Consider the following 26,786-nt stretch of genomic DNA (forward strand, 5'->3'; position numbering starts at 1 on the left):
GATGCCCAATTTTTTAATTATATTGTGGCCTCGGTACCAAATTGTGTACCGGGGCCACCCCACTACGCAGTCCAGATACTTGTTTGGTGGAATTCAGACCAGTTGAGGGTTTTATTATTATATTGTGTGGACCACTCTATCTATACCACACTACAACTCTATACCACTCTATTTCCTACTTTAATTCTATTTCATACTTTAATTCTATTTCCTACTTTAATTCTATTACTAATTAATTACCATAAAGAGGAACAAAATAAACCAATTTTACCAAAAGTATAATATGACTTAGACTTACAAACACTACACTTTAAAGATCGTGCCTTTAAATGAAAAAGTCAGTCTTCATTGCACGACTATGTGCAACAGGGACATTTTTTTGGGTTTACAAAGTCAAACAATAACACTTCGACCCTGTCTGTCTGGGGTCTCTCAATGACGAATTGTCTGTACCATGTTTGGAGGAGGTATTGTGGCCCCGGTACCAAATTGGGTACCGGGGCCACCCCACTATGCAGTCCAGATACTTGTTTGGTGGAATTCAGACACGTGGAGGGTTTTTTAATTATATTGTGGCCTCGGTACCAAATTGTGTACCGGGGCCACCACACTACGCAGTCAAGATACTTGTTTGGTGGAATTCAGACCAGTTGAGGGTTTTATTATTATATTGTGTGGACCACTCTATCTATACCACACTACAACTCTATACCACTCTATTTCCTACTTTAATTCTATTTCATACTTTAATTCTATTTCCTACTTTAATTCTATTACTAATTAATTACCATAAAGAGGAACAAAATAAACCAATTTTAGCAAAAGTATAATATGACTTAGACTTACAAACACTACACTTTAAAGATCGTGCCTTTAAATGAAAAAGTCAGTCTTCATTGCACGACTATGTGCAACAGGGACATTTTTTTGGGTTTACAAAGTCAAACAATAACACTTCGACCCTGTCTGTCTGGGGTCTCTCAATGACGAATTGTCTGTACCATGTTTGGAGGAGGTATTGTGGCCCCGGTATCAAATTGGGTACCGGGGCCACCCCACTATGCAGTCCAGATACTTGTTTGGTGGAATTCAGACACGTGAAGGGTTTTTTAATTATATTGTGGCCTCGGTACCAAATTGTGTACCGGGGCCACCACACTACGCAGTCAAGATAGATAGATGCGTATTGCGTATCATAGATAAAGTACATTCAGTGGTGTGGGGCAAATTGAAAAATATTCAAAATGCACTGACATTATCAAAAACAAGAGGTTGTCACACGCTAAAACTCCAACATGTATATGATGGAGAGGATGGAGGAGCAGCCGTATGTGTAGTGTAATGCAGATCTGTTGAAGGTTTTTTATATATTTTATTGTGGTGCCCAGTGCCCACTCCTCTACGCAGTCCAGGTACAATTATTGGTGCGAATCATAAAAGTTCAGGGTTTTTAATATATTGTGGTGACCCACTCCTCTACGCAGTCCAGGTACAATTATTGGTGCGAATCATAAAAGTTCAGGGTTTTTAAGATATTGTGGTGACCCACTCCTCTACGCAGTCCAGGTACAATTATTGGTGCGAATCATAAAAGTTCAGGGTTTTTAAGATATTGTGGTGACCCACTCCTCTACGCAGTCCAGGTACAATTATTGGTGCGAATCATAAAAGTTCAGGGTTTTTAAGATATTGTGGTGACCCACTCCTCTACGCAGTCCAGGTACAATTATTGGTGCGAATCATAAAAGTTCAGGGTTTTTAATATATTGTGGTGACCCACTCCTCTACGCAGTCCAGGTACAATTATTGGTGCGAATCATAAAAGTTCAGGGTTTTTAAGATATTGTGGTGACCCACTCCTCTACGCAGTCCAGGTACAATTATTGGTGCGAATCATAAAAGTTCAGGGTTTTTAATATATTGTGGTGACCCACTCCTCTACGCAGTCCAGGTACAATTATTGGTGCGAATCATAAAAGTTCAGGGTTTTTAAGATATTGTGGTGACCCACTCCTCTACGCAGTCCAGGTACAATTATTGGTGCGAATCATAAAAGTTCAGGGTTTTTAAGATATTGTGGTGACCCACTCCTCTACGCAGTCCAGGTACAATTATTGGTGCGAATCATAAAAGTTCAGGGTTTTTAAGATATTGTGGTGACCCACTCCTCTACGCAGTCCAGGTACAATTATTGGTGCGAATCATAAAAGTTCAGGGTTTTTAAGATATTGTGGTGACCCACTCCTCTACGCAGTCCAGAAAGATACCTTGTTGCAACGTTTTGGACTAATAACTATATTGTGAGGTGTTCAGAATACACTGTAAATTAGTGGAAATGCTTGTTATTGAATGTTATTGAGGTTAATAATAGCCTAGGAGTGAAAATAAGCCCAAAAACTTGATTTTTAAACTTTTTATGTTTTTTTCAAAAAAAATCCGAATCCAATACCTTAAATCCGAACCGAGACCTTTCGTCAAGTGTTTTGCGAGACAAATCCGAACCTCAAAAATAACGAAAATCCGGATCCAAAACACAAAACACGAGACCTCAAAAGTCGCCGGTGCACATCCCTAATTAAAACTGCACCAGCCAAAAATAAGTGTAAGAAACAAATCAGCAGGGAGAGTCCAGGCAGCTGATAATCCAGGTGGTGGAGGATATCAGAGATCAGGGCTGATTGTGGAATGTTGTCCTCATGTAGCAGTGTTTGCAGGTAGAAGGTTCCCCTCCTGTTCTCCTCTTGTATATCTCTTACTATACTAACTAAATATGTAAATACACTTGTAAAAATCCTCACTTAGAAGAATCCTCACAAGCGAACAGCCTTAGACTGCTGTCTGTGTAATGACACTGAGCAATGTTACTGGAGACGGCCAAGAACGCTGCTACCCCTTCTCTGTCTGTCTGTGAAAGGGCGCCGGATCTCCTTGGAGGGCAGTACTTATGGAGTCCAAAACTCGTGAGATCCGACGATGCACCGATGATGTTTTGCCTCAATTTCAGTTCCGAGGACGTGAGAAAGTACCGAGCTGGATTGGCTCAGATTGCCTAAGATCGTGGGGCGCGATATTCAAAAGAATGAGCCTGAGCATCCGTATTGTAAATAGATGTCTGAGATTGATTTGCAGACACTTATTGGCACTTTATTATTAGTCACTCGCCCATAGATTAAGATTTTTTAGTATACTTGACAGGAAGTCGTTGCTGCTATATCAGATAGGGTTTTCAAGTTTAAATGATGCTTAATAGCGATTTGCCTTATACCACTGAGACTGACGGGAAGTCCACACACATCGGTGATTGCCTGGATGTATGCTGGGTGCGAACTTTTCTTGTGGCTCGGAGGTTGTGAATAGCAGGAAACCGATCAAAAACCCCAAACATGGACACTGCAGCTTCTGATTGGTCCTCCTGCTCACACCCACCCTCTCTGCAGCTATTCTAAGGTGCAAAAATAAAAGGTTTCACTGATCTCTATTCCAAAACACAGAAGACTTGAGAGATACAGGTGGAGAAGCCCCAGGTGTCCACGAGGGTGCATGTGGGTAAAATTAGGTGATTGGGTGATAATGCAGCTTTATAGGTTATTTAATGATTATTTCATGTCACTGCATCTTACTGAGAGATATGTTCATATACTTGTTGTGTTACTTCAGCCTGGGAAATGTCCTATATATCACATTTTCATCAATCATATCTTATCCCATTATTGTAAAAATGAGACTAGATGAAAACAAAAAATAAATAAAATGAAAATTACTTTTATTTCTGGTTTATGGTACAAAGCTTCTTACCTACATAAAAATGGTAATATGTAAATGTCTAAAAAATAACTAAAATAATACAATAAAATCAGCACTGACCCTGCTCATTTCCTGCTAGAAATAGGTACAAAAATAATTTTCTAACTGACTTCACCAATAACCTATAACACAATGTGACACAATATAAAAGGTCTCTTGTAACTTCCCAACATATATACAGTATAAACGTTCCTATCATCTAACAGCGGATGTTACCCAGAGTCAGATCTGCATCAGCCAAAGTTACCGGACAAACCCCCAAATACCGACCTTGCCCTGTATGAAGAAGACGTGTAACATGATATGTTCTGTTATAACAATGTAAGTAATATTATTACACTGAAGTGTTTTGTTTCTGTTCCCCCTTAATATAGAGCGATTTATGTCATGAGAATGTTATATATTATAGTGTAGACTGTTTCTGCAGATTCACAGATTACAATGTTTCAGCCTGATGGACATTATTACATTCGCATATCATCAAATGCTATTTTATTATTAGTTAATTCATAGATTATCACAGAATGTAATAGGGATGTTTCATATTATCACATTCACTCACATTGCTCTATTGGCTGCATATAACGGCGTGATCCTGTATGTTGATCATGGTCTCTATAGTCTGGAACTAGTATCTCTGAGCGGTGATACAATGTAACATAACTCACTTGGATGTTATAATGTCGCAAATATAGTTACTGTTCTGTCTGACGTCTTGGGAGCCTCTTTATCAACAGTTTCTAAGCCTTAAATCTTGTATAGGTATATTAAAGCCAAATCTAAGTTATGGAGCTAGTAACAACTGCGTAAAACTTGTTATACATCTCTGCAATTATTGTGCAGATCACACCATAAACAACTGTTTGGTCAGATATCGCATCAGTGTGTACGCTCCCATGATCATGCTTTATCATACCAAAACACATTGTATCATTTGATTTGGTTTTATAAACTTCCTAAAAATCATCATCAACAATTGAACGATATCGGGCACATATGGCAGTGTGTACACACTCACGACCAGCAGTGTAATCAGATATCTGTATAGAGTCAGGATCTTTTCAGCAGATAGTTATGAGAGATGACCATCACAGATCTGAAGGTAAGCTGTGTAGGTATGTACACGGGAATTGGCTGCTCATCGGGACTTTCAGTCGTTGGTAAAATCGTTACAGAAATCGCATTTGAAATGATTTTCAATAGTGTGTACCCAGATTAATGCAGGAGATATATCGTAGATGTTTCCTGCATCATGCAGACTAATGCAGAGTACCGCAGTCCCCGTCCTTCTCAATGGGGACTATTTACCAATCTCCAAAAAGCTTAACGTTTCAGAACTTGTCTCTGGTTGTTACCACCATCTGAGGTTGTCATTAACAAGTATTACCTATAGCTAAATACTGCCGGAGAGGTGATCCCATCCTGGCACGCTGGACGCCCCAGTCCTGTAACCAATCCTCCTGTGCGCTGACTGATGACGGTGCAGGCGCTATTAAGATGTCAGAGAAGAATTTACACAGGAATGTTCCATCTCTCTCGTTCCTAATATCACCCAATAATTATCATGCAGCCTCTATCTTGTACACTAGTCGTATTAGGCTTATTCTCCCCTTTGTTATATAAGAATGTGTAGTCCAGTATGAACGTAAGTGGCCAGGTTAAGAGGTTGGAAATATGTATTCAGTGCTGACAGTCATGACGACAGCGGTCTGGTTAGGCCGTCACCAATGCCTCTTACTGCATTAGACGCGCTTCCCTGCACCGCGCACACCGACAGACCTTTCATCGTGGCTTCTTCCACGTGTCAGTGTGTATTTTAGCCAATACAGTTTCCCAGTAAGATCGGGAGGAAGGACACATGTGTAGAATAATATTAAACATATTTACAGTCACAACATTCTGGTTTTCCTGACCGCGCTGCTCAGTGAAGTTACAGGTGAGTCTCCTTCTGCGCCCAGTACGTAGTCTGCAATAGATGGACATTCTGGACAAGGTTAGAGGGCGGTGCTGAGCTCTTACACCCAGTGCAGGGGGAATTGCTTTCTTTTAGGGCGTATCTCTTCTTTATTATATACAGCACAGCCGAACACAGGCAGATGAACCCAACGCCCAGCGCCAGCGTCATCCCAAGGTAGATATACCTGGAAGAGAAGAGCGTTATTCACCCACCATTTATCCTGCTGGAATTCCGAGCTTCTGTGGGGAGGAAAGTTGTATTTTTGTTACATAAATACAGGTCACACTCAGAACATCACGTTAACCAATCCCTGATTAGTGAAGCCTGGAGAGGGGAGATAACTGACCCCCCACATGGGGTGTACAGCAGTCTCCCTTAAACATCCTTTACCGCCTAGTGCGCTATTTTCTTACACATGGGGGCCTATTTATCAAAGATCTCCCCCCTGTAATTTAGAGGTAAATCCCCGAAAACTGCTGTTTTCGGGGATTTACCACTAAATTACTATGTATTATTGCAGCATCGCAGCAGATATCTCAGATATCTGCTGCTTTGCTTGTTTCATCGGCTTACTGAGCGCCCCCCATAACAGTGTATGGGAAGTGCTCAGTAACGCTATGTATCAATGACTGATACTTAGTTTGCAATCATGGTAATGTACGCCATCTGAAGCTGGCGCCATCTGAAGCTGGCGTACATTACCATAATTGAAAAGTTTCACTGAAAACAGCTCTGCTCCGAAGAGCAGAGCTGCACAGCGCATGTGTGGAGGGATCACATGATCAGACAGGGATCTCTGTGCGCATGCCCGAGTTTACTGGTCATCGCATGAGCACAGGGATTGAAAGAGGGGCGAGCAGCACCGCAGAGGGAGGAGAAGAGAAGACTTCAGTGACAGGTAAGTGTTAATCTTCACAGGAGCAGCTGTTTATCGGAACGGCTGTTCCTGTGTTGATTTTTTAATACATATGAGAAACTTTTCAATCCTATCTATGCGATGAGGATTGAAAAGTTTCATTCATATTCTGCGGTCATTGGTAAATAGACCCCATGGTGTCCATGAAGTTGACGTAATATTTGCTAATTGCACAAATACAGCAGTAACTAGTAGTTAATAATGAGAAATGGCTGAGACATTCCCCACAATCAGGAATGGCTTTAATAAGTAAAATGTGTTTACTGGTCACTTACCGAAACCCATCAGTATTGTATAATCTGCAGGAGCCTTTCCCACCGCACGGTCTCCAGCTCCGCTTCAGACAGACGCTGTCAATCAGAGCCCCTAAGTACATTGGGGCGGGAACTCCGGCTGTATGGAACAAACACTCATTAGTCCCATTTTCCTTCATCTAAACACAACGCAGATTATTTACAGCTGAGCTGCTGTCTGCAGTTATCACTGAGAAGTCAGTGACTGCTCCGGATGATGAGCAGAATGAGGTGCTACAATATGAGATATTGTCTCTATACCAGAGATATTTATATGATCTTCTAAGTGTAGAAATAGGGAACATGTGACGACTTTCACTAACTGACACTACAGTGCAAAGCTTTTGAATTATGCTTTTACTCTCAGCTTGGAGGTTGCAGTAACTGTTTGGACATTGTAGTTCATAAGAAAACTAACAAGTAAATGTTATATTTAATCACGAGAAAAGGGGATGAGGGGCTCAAAATGGGGGAGTAGTCAGTTCTTGGATGGGGCTGTCCAGCTTTGCACACACATATACGCAGGGGAACTGCTCTGAATCAGCCATTAGCTGTTATCTGTTTGGGGCAGGTCAGCCAATAAATACAATTGTTTGATTACGAGGAGATGATACAATGTAACCTCTGTGTAATACTGTGCTGATTAATATACTGAGCATTGCAGAGGAACAGGGAGGACTTACCTAGCACCTACTTACCTAGAACCCTTATGCTCACTGTGTAAATACCCAGAGCAAAGGACTTCAGTTCAGGTTTAGTGCATCTGTGGATGGAAAGAAAATAAAATTCCTACCAGACTTGTGTACGTGGGGACTCAGTATAATATTTATACCACACATCTCTTACTGTATAGATCCCAACTGTCCCTACTTTTCTGTAAATGGGATGCAATGTAATGTCTATTAAAGGGCAATATCTAAAACCCCAAAGATGACATTATAATTACGTGTAAAAAGGACGTGACTGTTATAACACAGATTACATGTTCCCAGACACATACATACATTTCTCCAGACTGAAACAACTAATGACATACATATACATATATATTTTATTTCTGCATTTACACCACATTTACGGGGCGATTCTTTTACTCGTTTTTCACACGGGACAATGCTTCAAACACAAGGAAAACACAGCATTGTTGGCTTCACCCCATTTAATTTACGTGAGGGAGAGAACAAAGGACTTTCCACACCTGTATTAATTTTATTATACAATTATAGGTGACAAAAAGTCATTGCTCACGTAACTATGTCATACATGTTAGGAAGTTTTGTTACCCATTCTGCTCAGCTGAGGCCCCAGTAATTATAGTCCCCTTATCCCCCCACCACAATATGTATCCACTGCACTACTTATTAATAACACCAGTTATAAATCTGTGTATTACTATACAGCACAGTCAGACATCTCACTTTAGCCGAGGGGGTCACCTTAGAAGCAGGATATATCCGGGGGTCCCTCCGAAAGACAACCAGAAGGAGGTAATCACGGATATCACCACAAAGGACAGGAACATTCTGGAGCAATCTCTTCCTTTGGAGCAAGGACCAGCAGAGGCCCAGCCTCCACCGAGATGTGAGGCCGATGGCATCACACAACTGCAGTTATAATACACCTGTAATATATTACACACAGCGGTGAGCTGGATGCCTGTGGGCTGAGATCACACATCTATAGCATGCACTCAGAGGCTCTATGGAGAAGGACAAGAGATGATCTCCAGGACCTCAGAGGTGGTGCAGAAGTAATATTTTTTGGGGGGTGAAAATGGTGGTGCTCCCACAAAGCAGGTCCCATCCCTGTAAATGCTTCCTCCCTCATTTTGAACCCATGTGTCTTATCCATATTCACCAAAGAACACCCCTAATCCAGCCAACTCTCCCATTGGTCAGAGGAAACTTTTACCCACTCCCCAGAGTCTTAGTGTCCCTTGTTACATTAATATGTAGCTCCTCCTACAGATATTCTACTTACCGCGATGTTTCCTGTCCCGTTGGACAATCGGCAGCCGGCGAAACAGGCAGAGGAATAGGTGACACCGTTGTCCCCACACACCGGGTCCCAGTGATTCTTAGGACACTGGCACCAAATATTACATCCTGAGACCGCGTTGTCTTCATAGGAAATATCTGAGGTCCTGGAGAAAAATTATTTTATTACCAGATAATTCTTGTTTATACGTTTATATGTCCTCTCAGAGAGATTGGACTTAAAATTAATAATGTTAATGATATGCAGCAATTAATATTTGAATATGGTAGAAATATAAATACACCAAACAATGTATGTTTGGGGTTTAAGTTGGTTTATCTTGTGCTGGGCTGTAGGATAATACAGGGATGAATCAGCAGTTTAACATAATGTTTCCCAATAATGGTTAGTAAATATTGTGTAAATAAGAGGATTGTATCCCTCCCCTATTCTCTGTTTCCTGCACTCATTCCCTCCCCCTTTCTCAGCATAGTTTATGACTCTTGCACACTGATGATGGGTAAGAACACAATGAATTCTAATGTTACAGGGAAACAGTATTACAGCCCCACATCTTGTCTGTTAGAGCTCAGCTATTGGCAGAATAGCGGAGGAAACAATGGGAATATTGTGAGGGAAACTTCTATCCTGGGAGACTAAGGGGCTGGTTACTTAGGATGCCAATCTAGTTGCAGTGTGTGTGTTTCTTCAAAGTGTTTGTTACAAGTGTGTTAGAATTATGGAATTGTTAAAGTTATACAGGAGTACATTCAGTTATCTCTACACCAGGCAAGTAGGTAGATGAATTGATCTAATCTCTTTATCGTCTCTTTCATCCACAGGTTTTCATCTTCGTACTAGTTATATCATCAGCTCCAATGCATTATCCAGCATTTAGATGTACACTTTGTATTAATTCAATGGTCTTATTTATTACCATATAGTGACTGGATGAGATAAATAATTTATTTACCCCACAGACAGTGACACCCGGGCATATGGGGTATAATAGAGGCTTATAGTGTAATCTAACATCTGTTCTTCACATCTTTCTCCATCTCTCCCTCTTACCTGGAACTAACAACTTCTTCTATATTAGGGCCGTTTGTTCAGTTTCAATATTATTGAACCTTATACGGAATCCTAATTCAGCCACTTTAAAAATAAATAACAAATCCTCACTTCTCAAAAAAACAAACAAATGCAGTATAGTCATAGTATTAACATATTCTTAGAACAATTTTAATAATGTTCCTTCACCTTCATAAATACATAAAGGGGATGTGTCTAAGAATCTGATAAGGAGAGTTGTATCTGTACATAGTACATAACTGTACATCACTAGGGACCATCTGTCTACTTACATGTGGTCATCATACACTGGAATGTCTGTCCATTGGTCAGTTACTATGTGACAGTAACTGCACCCAGTATATCTCACTGATAAAACTGTGTGTTACACAGAATACATTAGATATTAAAATTATGATGCTACATTTTTAAGTATATTGCTGTATTAGTCATTGATCATCTATCACATGGTATACTGATATATTCCTTACATGTGATGATGCTACATTACACAGATAACTCATGAGAGAGGCTGTGTATATGTGTATATGTCAATGTTTGCATGATATGTATATGTGTGTTTGGTATGTATGTGTCTATGTGTAGGTGATATTTATATGTGTGTGTGTGGTATGTATGTGTATATTTGTGTGGTATGTATGTGTGTGCGGTATACTGTATAAAAGTATGTCTATGTGTGTGATATGTGTGTGCGGTATAGTGTATATAAGTATGTATATGTGTGTGGTATGTGTGTATATATGCATACCTCCCGAAATGTACGATTTCTAAAGCTGGGACGTGGCTATGTCTCCATGGAAAACATGCGTGTATATGTACATATGGCTGTCTGTACATAACTGAGACATACGTGATGTAATCCCCCTTGTTCTCTATGCGTGTGTAATGAACATACCCTTCATAGGACACGGTCAGTCCAGCCACAGAGGACCGGTCACATCCCAGTGCAAACAGAGACAGGAATATCAGGTATCCGATCACTGAGGAACAGAGTAAAAGTTTTGCTGCTCCCAGAATATTTATTTGAAATTTCTTTATAATGATCCCCCCAGAGAAGATCCCGAGGGCCACGGCCGGGATGTTAATGAGACCTGAGGAGACACAATGACCAGAAACATCTGATACGTTCAAGAGGAACAAATATATCATTTATTACACTAAATATCCCGGATGTGCCCCCAAGTCTCATGGATACAGTGTTTCTCATTAATAAATAGTTAGGTTCTATCCTTAAACTGAATACTTAACTCCATGGGGGAAAAGCTCTATTACCAAAGAAAGTGGGTGCTTTGCCAGTAATAGGACATTTTGCTTTGCCGTATTTATGTAGGGCGTTAGCACCAGTAATAACATCCTTATAACTGGCATTAAATATTCGCATAGCGGAGCTTATTTATCACGTATCACAAGAGAACTAATTAAATAATCTATATAAATAAAATAAATGTTTTCACTGACCCTACACAATAAAGGGCGACCACCAGTGATAACAAGTTTCATGAGAGAATTACCCACGTTCGCCTCACACGCTTCCATTCCCAGCACACAGAGACTGCACTTATTAAGGTCATCCCTTTGATAAATCTGCCCGTTAAACTCATGTATCAAATCCCTATTTTCCTGTAGACTGTAAGCTTGCATGTAGCGCCTTCTTACCACTTTGTCTATGTTAATGCAAAGTCTCGTTTTATTACTGTGGTTACTTCCAGATAAAGTAACGTTCTGCGGAGTAGACTGGAGCGATGGAAATAAATGGTAATAAATAAATAAGTGATGGGAGTGATCAGAGCTGTCTAATTACATGTGTCACTATTATACACATCACTGGTTTTATTTAACATCATGGAAGTGCGTCTAGAGACGCCTCTTCCCGTATAATGTGCGACTGGAAGACACAACAGGTGTCCTATTGAAATTACTGCAGAGGATGAAGTCTGATCCCCATTTGTGTCAAGAATTTTTACAGGGGATAAATGTTCTTTGACTCCCAACTAAATAGTTAGTGCCCCCTAAATATTCCTCCCCCCCCACCCCTTCAATCTCATCTGATATCCACAAGACAAAATCCCATTATAACACGTGGGAGTGTAATGAAGGACAGGAGCGCACAGCGTGCGTTCCACAAAGAAAAACCCCTACTCTGCCCAAAAGAAGATGCAGACTTTGGTACTCCCCTCCACAGTTAAAACTTGTTGTAGATGGTAAACTGCTGACATCTAGTGGTGATTTCATGACTTAACAGGGTGCTGGTAAAATAGCAATTTCACATTTGAATAATGGTGATAGAGATGATATGTGAATATTATTTCTTTGTAACTTTGAAAACGGGAACGCTGCGTTGTTCATATCACAATTGTAATGTATACCTCTACCCTTTTAACCTTTTTTATATTTTAATGTAATACACCCACTTTCTCTCCTGTTACTCAGTCCTCGGCCCTCTGCAATTGGGCTTCTGCCCTCTACACTCCCTTGAGACTGCGCTCACTAAAATGACCAACGACCTTCACACAGTTAAGCTGACGGGTCACTTCTCCCTATGTTCTTTCATTATCTTCCATCTGGACTTTTGCCAGGGGCAGGCTGGGCTGGGGGACAGGGGGGCATCTGCCCCTCAGGCCGCTTCCATAGTGGGCAACCTTGGACTGGGTCACTGGGGCACCTGCATTTTTTTCCTTTAAAATAGGTTGTAGAGTCGAGTGTTGCCCCCTGGGCCAAAATTTGCCAGCCCTTCCCTGACTATTACAACCTTCTCCTCCACCTGCCCTTCCCCAGTTCTCTCCCGCTCCAATCCATCCTGAGTACTGTGACTAGTACTGTGACTAGCCGGATCTTCTTCTCTTGCTGTTCCACATACGCTGCACCAATCTGCAAATACCTACACTTCAGAGTCCAGTTACTCATCCTCTTGTTCAAAGCCCTCGTAACCTTCCCTTGGTCTAAATATGGCAAAATGACAGAAAATAACCCGTCTGTTCACCTTGAGTAAATTTCTGAAACAATTAAGAATAATGTGTTTTTAATGTACTATTGACTTGGTAAATCACAGGGACTAACTCACCAATGATAAAATTAGTCATAGACGACGTCTGCCCATACTGCTGCTCAATGTATTTAGGTTTATATGTGACCAGTCCGACCAGGGAGTTATACTGAAAGACGCTACCACACAGGTACAAGAAAAACACCGGATTTCCAAGGAGTTCTTTCAGTGACGGCAAAAAATCTGAAATGAACAAGTAAGGCAAAGTAAAGAGTGGCGCAAAATGCTGGCGCTATATAATTAAAGGTTAACAAACAGTATATAAATGTAGATGTTGCCGACATTTAATGTTTGTGACATTGTTTGTGTCCAAAGTTACCTCTTATTGTATATTCACTAAAATGTTTGTCTTGTTACCTAAAACCATGTTTGCCAGCTGTGCCCATTCCAGTCTTAGGATTTCTATATCTGTCCCTTATAGGTGCCAGGGGTGGGGTGAGCGGGGTTAATAGAAGGTTGTGTAGAGGTCATTAATAGGTGGAATATTGATACCAGTAGTTAACATCTGAGCTGGGAGTGGATAGGTGTGTTGTGAATAGTCCTCTCTCATTGGCTGTCTGTGTATCAGGGAATACAATGTATCTTTGCAGTCTATACAAGGAATAACTTAAGTTGGTGACCCACAAGTGTAGTCTGTATTTCAGTCCAATCACTAAATGGTCACATCTGTAAGAAAATTGTCCATGTGTATGGTCAAAAATTCATATAGATTGCAATGTACGTCTGGCTGCTCTGTGTTCACCGTTATACCTGGGTTGGCCGATGACTTAACGTACCCACCGCACTGATGAGGGTCATTGGTAGATCAGTAACGCTGGTCTAACATGACTGAGCGCACTCAGAAAAGATTGGCCAAGAAAAATGACCGGATGCCAACCAATCTCAAACTCTACATTAATAGAATTTTAAAGGGAATTTTTATCCCAACCAGACTTTGTTCTTCTACCTTTGGCCATTTTTAGTAGTTGCTCCTGGTCTTGGTGAATCTTCCTGTCTTTCAGTTCTTCGACGAGGATAAATTTGGACTGTTCAGAGGGTGAACAAGAATTCCTTCCATGGTCAGGTTTTGGTTGCTCCTTTGGTAGAAACCAAAATGGGATAGTGGCAAGTAGACTTATTACACCGGCTACCAAGTATCCGAGCCACCAGGTGCCTACCCACTGCTCATCTTCAGGAGTAATCGTCACACTGTCTGGAGAGAAAACATGGCGGACACATGTATCAAGGGACAAGTGCCAATTACAGGACAGAGATCAGACCCAATTATACAGGATTATCCTACAACTTGACACAGAGGGGGAACATTCCACGGAGATACCTTGGAGATACCTTGCCATAATGGCTGGCAATGTCCCCAGTCGGACAAGGCCGTGACGTTCGGCGGCACATGGCAGCTAATTGAATCTCCCACCAGAGAAATCGCTGATACCGACATTACTCTTTCCTATGCCCCCATGTAACAGATTTCTGAGCCCTCCCTGTTAGAAATAACTTTGTTCTATAAACATAATGTACAAAAATTAATATTATTATAATTCCTGATTGGACCTCAAAGTTACAGTGAGAATAAATTCACAGTATAATTAATTGTCTGTTGTACAATATAAAGAAGAAGAGAATATATAGAGTTCTATTTACCCAAATCCACAGCTCCGATGTCAACGAATAATGAGGCACATAATGATCCCAACAGAAACCCAAATATCGGCCCAATTACAGCCGCAGTCTGGACAATTCCTGAAATATATATATGTTATATATTTTAGATAATACAGTAAAATATCCCAAAATGTGTTTATGAAAATGTTTGGTCATATCACTTGTTCCACCCAGTCATACCCACAATCTGCTGGGCTATACCCAGATCCACTCAGCCATGCTCACCATCCACCTGGCATAACTCCCCAGTACCCCCCAGTGGAATCTCAAGGTGTCGGCCTTAACCCCCAGAGGCACCGACCCCCCAGAGGCCGCAGCGCCCCCAGCAGATGGGAGGAGCAGCATCTTCTGCTTCTCAGACTGGGCTGTGACATCATAGCGCTACACTCCAAGCCCAGAACTGACAGTGAGGACCAGCAGCCGACAGCGTCACATGTAAGAAGCTGCTTTTCCTCCCTGTCAGCGACCGGTGCTCTGTTTAGGGGGCCAAGGGGGCATTAAAAGCACCATATTATGTCACTCATTCAGTTTTAGGCTCCCCCTTATCCATTAGCGCCCCGGCCTTATTTGCCTAAAGGTACCGCAGGCGCTGAATCTCCCTCAGTCTTGTCACTGTTGCCGTTGGCTACATTATTACTGATTAGCTGATACTGCTGTTGACAGGCTGAACTAATTAAAGGACCAACTAAGCCTAAAATATATTGGCATGGTGCCTACTCTCCTGGATTGTTCGGGAGACCACCTGGACCCCCAGAAGAGCAGACAACTCTCCCACGCCGTGGGCGGGGACCTACTGACGCACTGGGACGCACTGAGCTCAGAGTGGATGGGGAAGGGAGTTAAATCAGAAATTTTGTGATTTAAAGGCCGGGAGACAATGTAACACAGCAATGGGGGGTCAGTCGTGTGATGGGTTATACAGGGAGTAGAATTATTAGCAGAAAGAGAGAGGTGGTGATGCCGCTATTTGTTGTTATATAGTTGGGATACTGTGGTCAGATCTGGAGGATATAAATACATTACAGATTGTACAAAAAAGGGAATGGGGTGGAGCTTACATGGAAGTGGGTGGAGTTTTGTATAAGTGGGTGGATTTGGTGGGATTGGGGCGGGTTATCTCCTCCTGTCTGTCACTGCATCAACCACAGCACCTGTACTGTGATTGGCTGCCCCCCCCCAGGCTGAGCATAGTTATAGAAATGATACAGTACAGTCATTACCGATGTAGAAGGCGGCGTTGTTCTCCTCGGCATAGTCATCGATATACGATATCCCAAGCGGTTGTATTGGAGCCTCCCCCACACCGCGCAACAGGTTCCCCAACAAAACGTAGATCCACTTGGAGCGTTCAGCGTCTCTCTCACACTCTGGGTACCAAGCAGAGAAAAGTCCCACTTCAAAGACCAGACACAACATTTACATGATGCTTCTACTTATAATAGGTGAAGTGTTTAGTTGGGACATTCATAAGTTGCCCACTTAGATGACCAATGAACCGGTAATCAGGGGCGGAACTGAGCATCGCTAGGTCCCATAGCGAGATTTGGGTAAAGGCTTGGTGATGTCACGCTAACCTTCCTTGTGTGCCCATACATGCTCCGCCCATTGTACCGCACAGCAGGGCCTCTGAGAGATTGGGGCGACCTGGCCTTTCTGGGCACCCCTCGCTTGTGTGCCCCATAGCGGTTCCACCATTTCCCATAATACCATCAGCTGTGGGCATGCTGGTGCTTGTAGTGCTACAAATGTACTTAATGATTTCCTCACTTTAATCTAGTGTCCTGACACCAATACCCAAGGGGTGTATGAGCCTCACCGCTTCTCTGAATGGATCTGGTTTGTCCTAAGGGTGGGCTGACTGTCCATTGGGAATTGTACCCCATACTGACCAGGATGGGGCTGGTATCACATTATATTGGGGGGGGGGAGGTCACATGTTACAGGTCTCCCTGATATAATGTAACCAGCCCCGCTAATCATAGGTTAGTGCAGACTCTTGTTTTTGCAGAGGGACCCCAAGTCCGATGTCCCCCTAATTTATCAGTAATCAGCTCGGGCTATACACCATATTTTTGCTTCTCCACCGTGTCATTGATAGACTAGGGAGTGGCACTGTATTGTGACAACAGAGAGGGGCAGAAGTCGGGATCCTGCCTTCACAGCTTACCCCATACAAGGGATTGTAAAAAGTGTGGGGGGGAGGGGCTAAGGGCCTAAGGGGGAGGGAATCTAGGGCACCAAGAATGCCTCCATCGGCCCTAACATACATCAGTTTGTGGCCAATTATGTCTGAAAGAATCTCATTGGCTGTCAGGATTGCAGTGTATTGGCGCTGTAGGCTGCAATTAAAGGAGGTCGCTCTTTTTAAAAATAATGGATTTATTTAACAGTTCCATGCTCCTGTTTTGGAGCAATGTTCCCAATTTATGACCTTTCACTTTCGATATTGGTGATAGATTCTAATCGATGTACATAATGCATAGATGCAACTAAGGCTGATGACAACACTCACCGGGGTTGATGCTCAGGCGAGTTTTTGCCGTTCTAGAAAACAATTTTTGGTTCTTAAAATCTTGTAGACATAGAGAGATGTTGATGGTAGAATTGGAAGAGTTCACCAGAGTGTCCTCGTATGTATAGCTGTGTAAGATCGTATAGAGACGTTATATGATGTACAACACATGAATACTGCACAAGTTACTGTAAATGTTGTGTTGCTGAAATCTTCAAATACTCTGTTTAGTTCATTTAAACTGAAGTGGTACCAAAGAAAAAAATAGAAATAGGATAAAGTATCCTGTATATGATGTAGAAATAGATAGAACATAAGATTTCCATAGCTCGTACTCATTGGCCGAAAGAGTTGATATAAGGCAAAAAAGTTGAAATAGCAAAGCATGTATGTTATTTATTTCCCTTCAGATTAGCTTTTTACATAATATGCCAAATCTCTTTGTGAATCCACCAACTGTACAACCAGTAGGGTACAAGGTAAATTCAGGTTTCAGCATCACCCCAGACTCTTCACCCATCAGCAATCTATTTAAATGGGACAACTATCAGCAAAGGGATGGGGCATATTGAGTGATGGACAGATATAATATCATTCATCAATTTCATGATTGCTACTCAGTTCAGTCCTAGTCAGGCTTTGTTGGCCAAATATGAGTTTGCTTGAAGTCTATAGCTACACAATTCTTTTTATTTTCTCCTATTTGTCTAAAGTAAACATTAAAATGTACATATTTGTGTCTCACCTCATTAGCTTCTATAACGTTGTTACTGACTCTAGGCAAGCTAAAATCTGCAAGGATAGATCCTTTGTCTTTCCCATAATCCAATTACCTTCTATCAAAACCTCCTGTCAGTCTTATTGATGTGTAAAAATCCTCTCACAAACAACAACTTGGCTGCGTAGTGGCAGGTGCCATTATTAAGGGGTGGGGGGAGACTAGAGGTCCAAAAATATGACTAAGAGCAGACAGAGAGACGGGGGGCACTGACAGAGGTATAACATAAAGCTATATGCAGTGTATTACCCCCCTTGAGTACTAGACATAGTTAGGTTCCCCCATGTTTGAGCTCAGATCTCTGTAATAGATCACCCTCACGTTGCTGTAGCTGGTACATAGTTCTGTGGGTATTGCAGAATGTGCTGTTGGATTACACAGAGTTACACTGTGTTCTGTTGTGTGACCTTTGCCAATGAATCTGTAGAAAACTTGACTTACCGACCCATAATAAAATGTGGCAACGCAATTAAAAATGTTCCCACCGACATAACCAGGCAGCCGGTTCCAATTATTTTAGGTCTATTAAGTTGTGCTCCAAAGTAGCTGACCAGCGTTATTACCAGTAGGTTTCCTGTGGGATAGAGACAGCAATCCACAGTAATCTGATGCAAATAATCCATATTAATACAAATATAATCACTTGTATATTATATCTGTTGTTGTTTCCTGCAGCGCTCGCAACACAATAATAAACAGCAGTGATGTAAACTGGATGATTAACAGTATTTGTCACTTTAAAAATCTATTTTACTAATTGATAGCTCTTTAATTTTACATTAAGACAAAATTCTGTGTGGAGTTTGTATGATCTCCCTGTGTTTGTGTGGGTTTCCTCCGGGTGCTCCGGTTTCCTCCCACACTCCAAAAACATACTGGTAGGTTAATTGGCTGCTATCAAAAATTGACCCTAGTCTCTCCCTCTCTGTCTGTCTGTGTCTGTGTGTGTGTATGTATTAGGGAATTTAGACTGTAAGCTCCAATGGGGCAGGGACTGATGTGAGTGAGTTCTCTGTACAGCGCTGTGTAATTAGTGGCGCTATATAAATAATGATGATGATCATCATCATCATCATAATAATCTTTGTCATCATCATCATCTTTCTCATCATTGACATCATCCTCAATGTCATAATCATCATCATCTTCATCATCATTGTTGTAATTATCATCGCCTTTATCATTTTCATCATCATCCTCATTTATTTCCAAGGCTATCATGGTGTAACGCATTATATCTATGTGATAATCTAGTATAAGTGAGTGGTGTCCATTCCTGTAATCACTTAACCTCACTGAGCAGGAAAGATAGAAGATTTGGAAGTTTATGTCAGTTTAAAATGCTATTTATGTACATTGTATTATTCCCTCTAAATCCCTGATCCTTTCAGTAGTGTAAATGTGACTTCAGTGCAAAAGAGTCTATATCCCTAAAAACTCCAGCTCCCCCCTCTCTTGTCATTCATCTGTGACACCAGCTGTATTAGTTTAGGGAATTTAGACTGTAAGCTCCAATGGGGCAGGGACTGATGTGAGTGAGTTCTCTGTACAGCTCTGCGGAATTAGTGGCGCTATATAAATAAATGGTGATGATGATGATTATCTACAGTGGAACCAATGTTCTGACATTACTAGGAATACTCACCGATCTCAAAGCTTCCATCTATGACTCCCACCAAGGAAGAGGGGATATCAAATCTTCTTTCCATCTGAGTAATTGTACTTTTGAGGTAACTTCCTGACAACGATTTTGCAAAATATACAAAGCACATTGCAGTCAGGAATATCTGGGGATTGAGATGATGATGTACGTAAGTCATTATATAACACTACACAGATCACATCACCAATTTCATGAGATATATTTCTTTGAACAATGTATCATTACCATTAAGTCAGAAATATATGTGTGGTTAGAATTCATGTATTAAGTGGACAGTATATTAATGTTTCCATTATTCAGACTCAATCTCCTGCATCCTATCCCTCTACACAGACAGATTTACTTTGGACAGAGAAAGCTTTAATATAAATTTGCGGGGATTGGAGTGGATCACAGAGAGACAGAGAAACAATTAATAAAACTGGGGATTTCAGCTGGATTTGTTCATAACGAGATAATCTTAATTCTAATTAAATAAATACAGGCGCTAGATTCTGATGTTATTATCATTATTATTATTATTATTATTATTATTAGCCTTTATTTATAGAGCGCCACAAACTTTCCGCAGTACAGAAAACAGACAGTGGACCATACAAGGTGAAACAGTACAGAACATTAAACAAAAAAATGCCAGGACGTCAAACGCTCCAAACATAGGTAGGATAGTGAGGTTGGAGCAGAACAATTAGAGAGACAGGAGAGAAGAGGGTCCTGCTCGTAAGAGCTTACATTCTAAAGGGAGGGCAGACAAACAGGAGTCACTAAGGGAGTCAGAAGAGGGGATCAGACGTAAGAAGAGCGAGTAGCGGAAGGGGCATGAGAGAGGGTGAGGTAGTCAAGCATTGAGATAGTTAGGTGGATGGCTGGTAGGCTGTGAGGCAGAGATGAGTTTTAAGTGCCCGTTTGAAGGTTCACAAATTAGGGGACAGTCAGATAGAGCGAGGGAGGTGGTTTCAATGGAGGGGCAGCACAGGAGAAGTCTTGAGTTCTGGAGTGGGATGAGGTGATCAGGGTGGAGGAGAGGCGACAGTCCTTGGCCGACCACAGGGAACGGGAGGGATTGTGAATGAGGAAGAGGTTAGAGATGTAAGGGGCAGTAGAGTTGGAGAGGGCCTTATAGGTCCTGTTATAAGAATGATAATAACACACTAAGTTCTCTAAGATTCTGTAATGCCCCCTTAGAAAAATATGTGATATAATCCATTATTACAATTATAAAAGTCTAGGAGCCTGATTCATTAAGGATCTTAATGAAGAGTTATCTCATTTCAGTCTCCTGGACAAAACCATGTTACAATGCAAGGGGTGCAAACTAGTTTTCTGTTTTGCACATAAGTTAAATACTGACTGTTTTTCAAGTAACACACAAATATCAACAATTTCAGTGTACAAATAATCTATCAAGTATTTGTGTGCTACATGAAAAACAGTCAGTATTTAACTTATGTGCAAAACAGAAAACTAGTTTGCACCCCTTGCATTGTAACATGGTTTTGTCCAGGAGACTGAAATAAGATACCTCTTCATTAAGATCCTTAATGAATCAGGGCCCTAGGAAACTTCAACCTGAAATACCTTAAATCCTCCACAGAAGCTTCTGTCCCCCTTGTGCTCTGGAGATTGACACTCAGCGGATGAGCCGTGGGCGCTGTGACAACATAACTGACCGCTGTCTGTTTTTGAAGGATCCATCGCCGTTATAAATCAGTTTCTATGATCACAATATATTATTACATTAAACACTGCAAGCAATAATAAATTCGTCAACTTTATGACTTTGTCCCAATATCTGAATTCCTCAACCTCATACTGGTCAAACCATAACAGCCGATAACCTTCAGCCATCTGTGCCCGGCAGCCACCTGTGCCCGGCTGCAATCTGTGCCCGGCAGCCATCTGTGTCCGGCTGCCATCTGTGCCCGGCAGCCATCTGTGCCCGGCTGCAATCTGTGCCCGGCAGCCACCTGTGTCCGGCTGTCATCTGTGCCCGGCTGCAATCTGTGCCCGGCAGCCATCTGTGTCCGGCTGCCATCTGTGCCCGGCAGCCATCTGTGCCCGGCAGCCACCTGTGTCCGGCTGTCATCTGTGCCCGGCAGCCATCTGTGCCCGGCAGCCACCTGTGCCCGGCTGCCATCTGTGCCCGGCAGCCACCTGTGTCCGGCTGCCATCTGTGCCCGGCAGCCACCTGTGCCCGGCTGCCATCTGTGCCCAGCTGCCATCTGTGCCCAGAAGCCACCTGTGCCCGGCTGCCACCTGTGCCCGGCTGCCATCTGTGCCCGGCAGCCATCTGTGCCCGGCAGCCACCTGTGCCCGGCTGCCACTTGTGCCCGGCTGCCATCTGTTGCTGGCAGCCACCTGTGCCCGGCTGCCATATGTGCCCGGAAGCCACCTGTGCCCGGCTGCCATCTGTGCCCAGCTGACATCTGTGCCCAGCTGCCACCTGTGCCCGGCTGCCATATGTGCCCGGAAGCCAGCTGTGCCCGGCTGCCATCTGTGCCCAGCTGACATCTGTGCCCAGCTGCCACCTGTGCCTGGCAGCCATCTGTGCCCGGCAGCCATGTGTGACTCTGTCTCAGGTGTGAAAGAGTTAACTTAGTTTGTTCAGAAAAGTATTACACAGGGTTCAGACTACAGCTTTGCAAGTCACAATAGTCTTTAGTTTTATTAACAAGTTTTAAGGACTTGCAAGAACTGCAGCTGTTATTTGTAACAGTTATGTCCAGTTTCACAGAACACGTATCTCTGTCTTTGTTCTTTGTAATATTTGCTAATGTTGGACTTTGATATTGCACAGTGCTAAAATGTTATATATAGATGATGATTTGTTTTGATAAACTCAGAGCATATACTACACCCCACCTGTGTGTGTATTTATTGTCTCTCCGGCCAAAATGATATATCTTATCTGATCACTGACCACTGAAGAAGTATCGCTATCAGGTGTTAACACTGACATCTCTAAAGTTATTGGTGAATCCTGATGCAGATGTCTCCATATTGTACATAGGTACATAAACCTATTTTTGGCCAAATTGAGGTCTACTGGCAGATGATGACCAGACATCAGAAGACTCAATTTTGTCAATGGTGTTAGATTTTCATAGTCTCGGATAACTTATATGTCCCTCATCAGTCACAACATTGCTTATTTGACTGAAAATTACCACATATGCAGATATGGGTAGTTAACGAGCCCTAGGTACCTTCAGTAACTAACAATCAGTGTGCAGCAATCCCCGACCTCCTTGTTAGGGATACAAAGGTCCCCACTTTGTGCTTTCTAGACAATTAGATCCCTAATTGTCCCAAACTATTTGAAGAGTGAACAAACTCCATAAACTCTTTATCCATTGTAGATTCACTTTATTAACTGTTTCATTGTACATTTATCTAGAGTTTGTGCATCCCGCATTTCCTGTTAGTCTGAATGTGTCTGGCCGACAGAGGTAGAACGCTCCATAGCCAATCATCTCAACGCTTACAGCATAGGAGATGACAGAAGTGTAATGGGAGGAGGGGATCAGAGACAGGAAGTTATACTGAGGAACGAGCAGAGTCCCCGACAGCACAGTGTAGTGATGCCAGATTCTTATCTCACTGCTCCAAAAATATTGTGGTTTCCAAAGCTCCTCTATATGAAACAGAGTCCATATATAAACCTTCTTATGTCATAGTAATGGTTTTGGAGTGCCCAGTAACTGATCATATCTTCTAAAGAAGACATATAACAGGACTCTAAGGGTACAATGGGAGGCTCAGTCTGTAGCTATTAAACTCCCAAGTGGCAAACCAGCATTCCCTGTCCGGCAAAGGTGTAATAGCTGCAACTAAGTAAATGTGATGAACTTGTCCTTCCTGTCAATGTGTCTCTCATTTACATAGTATTCCGCCGGCATTAGCTGCCAGTCAATGTGATGGATGACAAACGGGAGTCCTCATGTCTGGAGCATGTAAATTATATACACGCGTAATACTAATACATAATACTATTATATAATACACATAGTACATACTAATACATAATACTATTATATAATACACATAGTACATACTAATACATAATACTATTATATAATACACATAGTACATACTAATACATAATACTATTATATAATACACATAGTACATACTAATACATAATACTATTATATAATACACATAGTACATACTAATACATAATACTATTATATAATACACATAGTACATACTAATACATAATACTATTATATAATACACATAGTACATACTGATACTTAATACTATTATATAATATACATAATACTGAGTCATAATCAGAGGGACTTGTACATTAATTTACAAGACAGTAAGTGTTAGAGCAGATAAAATTTACCTTTAGTGGTGGAGATGATTTGTACCAGAGAATCTGAATCTCAGTATCTGCAGAGCATACTGCTGTGGGAGAAGCGGGAGAGCTTTGGAGCACTTTTGGGAGTCAGAATCTCAGTATCTGCAGCTCAGGGAGAAGCAGGGGAGCAGTGCAGCTGTCTCAGGTATCAGAATCTCGGTATCTCGGTATCTGGAGCTCAGGGAGAAGCAGGGGAGCAGTGCAGCTTTCACAGGTATCAGAATCTCGGTATCTGCAGCTCAGGGCGAAGCAGGGGAGCAGCGCAGCTCTCACAGGTATCAGAATCTCGGTATCTGGAGCTCAGGGAGGAGCAGGGGAGCAGTGCAGCTGTCTCAGAATCAGAATCTCGGTATCTGGAGCTCAGGGAGAAGCAGGGGAGCAGTGCAGCTGTCTCAGGTATCAGAATCTCGGTATCTGGAGCTCAGGGAGAAGCAGGGGAGCAGTGCAGCTCTCACAGGTATCAGAATTTCAGTATCTGCAGCTCAGGGGGAAGCAGGAGAGCAGTGCAGCTGTCTCAGGTATCAGAATCTCGGTATCTGGAGCTCAGGTAGAAGCAGGGGAGCAGTGCACCTCTCACAGGTATCAGAATCTCGGTATCTGGAGCTCAGGGAGAAGCAGGGGAGCAGTGCAGCTGTCTTAGGTATCAGAATCTCGGTATCTGCCGCACAGGGAGAAGCAAGGGAGCAGTGCAGCTGTCTCAGGTATCAGAATCTCGGTATCTCGGTATCTGGAGCTCAGGGAGAAGCAGGGGAGCAGTGCAGCTCTCACAGGTATCAGAATCTCAGTATCTGCAGCTCAGGGCGAAGCAGGGGAGCAGTGCAGCTGTCTCAGGTATCAGAATCTCGGTATCTGGAGCTCAGGGAGAAGCAGGGGAGCAGTGCAGCTGTCTCAGGTATCAGAATCTCGGTATCTGGAACTCAGGGAGAAGCAGGGGAGCAGTGCAGCTGTCTCAGGTGTCAGAATCTCGGTATCTCGGTATCTGCAGCACAGGGAGAAGCAGGGGAGCAGTGCAGCTGTCTCAGGTATCAGAATCTCAGTATCTGGAACTCAGGGAGAAGCAGGGGAGCAGTGCAGCTGTCTCAGGTATCAGAATCTCGGTATCTCGGTATCTGGAGCTCAGGGAGAAGCAGGGGAGCAGTGCAGCAGAGCTCACGCCTTATATGCATTTTCAGACAACTGCTGATCCCTGGATAATACAACCTTTTCTTTCCCAATTAGAAAGGAACATTGCTGACATTCCCCTTTTGACGTTATTCTCCCCTCTGAGAACTTGAAGAATAACCTGAGTACAATCTTTCACATGAACTTACAATACGATGACGTATCATGAAGTAACCCACCATGGGCTCTAAACAGACGATGTCTGATTCAGTAACGTGACATGAACATGTGACTCCTTGCAATGGAATTAATTACTTATTCTGATTCTCAGATTAATATATGATCATCATCTATACATATCATATACTGCCCCCTAGAGGTGGTCATAGTGCATTACAGGCCCCAATATGATAGGATCACTGCTAATAAAATATTATCATCAGCTGTACATGTTATAGACCTCCCCCTAGGGGTGGATATAGTGCATTACAGCCAGTCACCATAATATCATAATCAGGAGTTAAGAAAATACCCACAGATCTCAATTGTTTGTAATATGTAAACTATCTGGGCCTGAGTCATCAATGGACGTATCTTTTGAGTGTATCGTACACAAAATCACTCTGCGCATGCCCAGAACAGGGACATACCCCAGTAAACGCAATCCTGTCCGCTCCGTCTTCGAAAGCAAAGGACACTTACTACAGCCTACAATTTTGGGGAGAGAATGGGACAGGAAAGGGGCATTTTACCATAGTCAATGTACAGTAAGTTCGCGCCAAACTCGAACGCACGCAGCCACGTCCCAATCCAGCTCTGAGCATCTCAAAGTTACTTCTGTTTGTGCCGTATCTCTTGCTCCAGCTACAGGGTTAGTCTACGTCCTGAGCAGTAGTGATGACAGCTGTGTATACAGCTAGGACATGTGTCTGCAATCAGGAGAAACTCTGAACATTTATTTTATGCTCAGTAGACATAAAGATCATCCTAATAAATGTATTTCATGAGAAAAAAAATATTTTTTTTAAAAAAAATTCCTTTTTTATCAAAATACCTTTATTATTAGCTGTTGACATTAATTCTATATATATTTTTTTCTAAGCATTCTTTTGCACATTTAAAAGGAACATATGATTTGGACCTATCCTGCAGTGTTTTGTGTATTAGAGCACAGCAGATCTACACCCGAATTCATCAGCGCACGTATTTTCAGATCTGTCCCTTGTTGAATTCGGGAGTGTGCAAAGTCTATTTTAAAACAAATGCACTTTGCATTCAGTATGCGTGCCTGGATGAATCAGGTCCACTATGTGCAGGTAAACCTTATAATATCCATATAGGGAACCTAATTAATCGAAAGCTCTACTTTTCATAATACATATTTGGATAGATCTCTATGACATATATAAACTTCTAGGCCCAGGTCATTTGTAATCAATAACTACTCACTATATAGGGGGAGGAGAGATCAAGTATATTCCCAAGTAATTTATCTAGCATAGTCATGTTTCATATACACATGTGTGTAAATTCATATTAGGTTTAATGGGATAATGATTAAAACTATGTTATGCTGGGGGAAGGAAATATCATATTTATGAAAATTCCTTATAAATACAGGG

The 26,786-nt window shown here is 42.0% G+C and overlaps 1 protein-coding gene across 1 annotated transcript; it reads right to left on the reverse strand.

The window, feature by feature from the left end:
- Positions 1-4,279: 4,279 nt before the first annotated feature.
- On the reverse strand, positions 4,280-25,405 carry LOC142153321 (solute carrier organic anion transporter family member 1C1-like). The gene is made up of 15 exons (XM_075210811.1): positions 24,049-25,405; positions 21,273-21,408; positions 19,677-19,818; positions 18,473-18,605; positions 17,254-17,381; positions 15,962-16,108; positions 14,721-14,819; positions 14,029-14,274; positions 13,101-13,265; positions 10,935-11,130; positions 8,951-9,113; positions 8,407-8,591; positions 7,669-7,733; positions 6,953-7,070; positions 4,280-5,945 (listed from the first exon to the last, which is right to left on the reverse strand). The coding sequence occupies exons 2-15, from the start codon at positions 21,387-21,389 to the stop codon at positions 5,735-5,737; spliced, it is 2,115 nt and encodes a 704-aa protein (XP_075066912.1). The 5' UTR covers positions 21,390-21,408; positions 24,049-25,405; the 3' UTR covers positions 4,280-5,734.
- Between the last annotated feature and the right edge of the window lie 1,381 nt (positions 25,406-26,786).

The sequence above is a fragment of the Mixophyes fleayi genome, chromosome 4 (genome assembly GCF_038048845.1).
Source record: "Mixophyes fleayi isolate aMixFle1 chromosome 4, aMixFle1.hap1, whole genome shotgun sequence".
In the NCBI taxonomy this organism is placed as follows: domain Eukaryota; kingdom Metazoa; phylum Chordata; class Amphibia; order Anura; family Limnodynastidae; genus Mixophyes; species Mixophyes fleayi.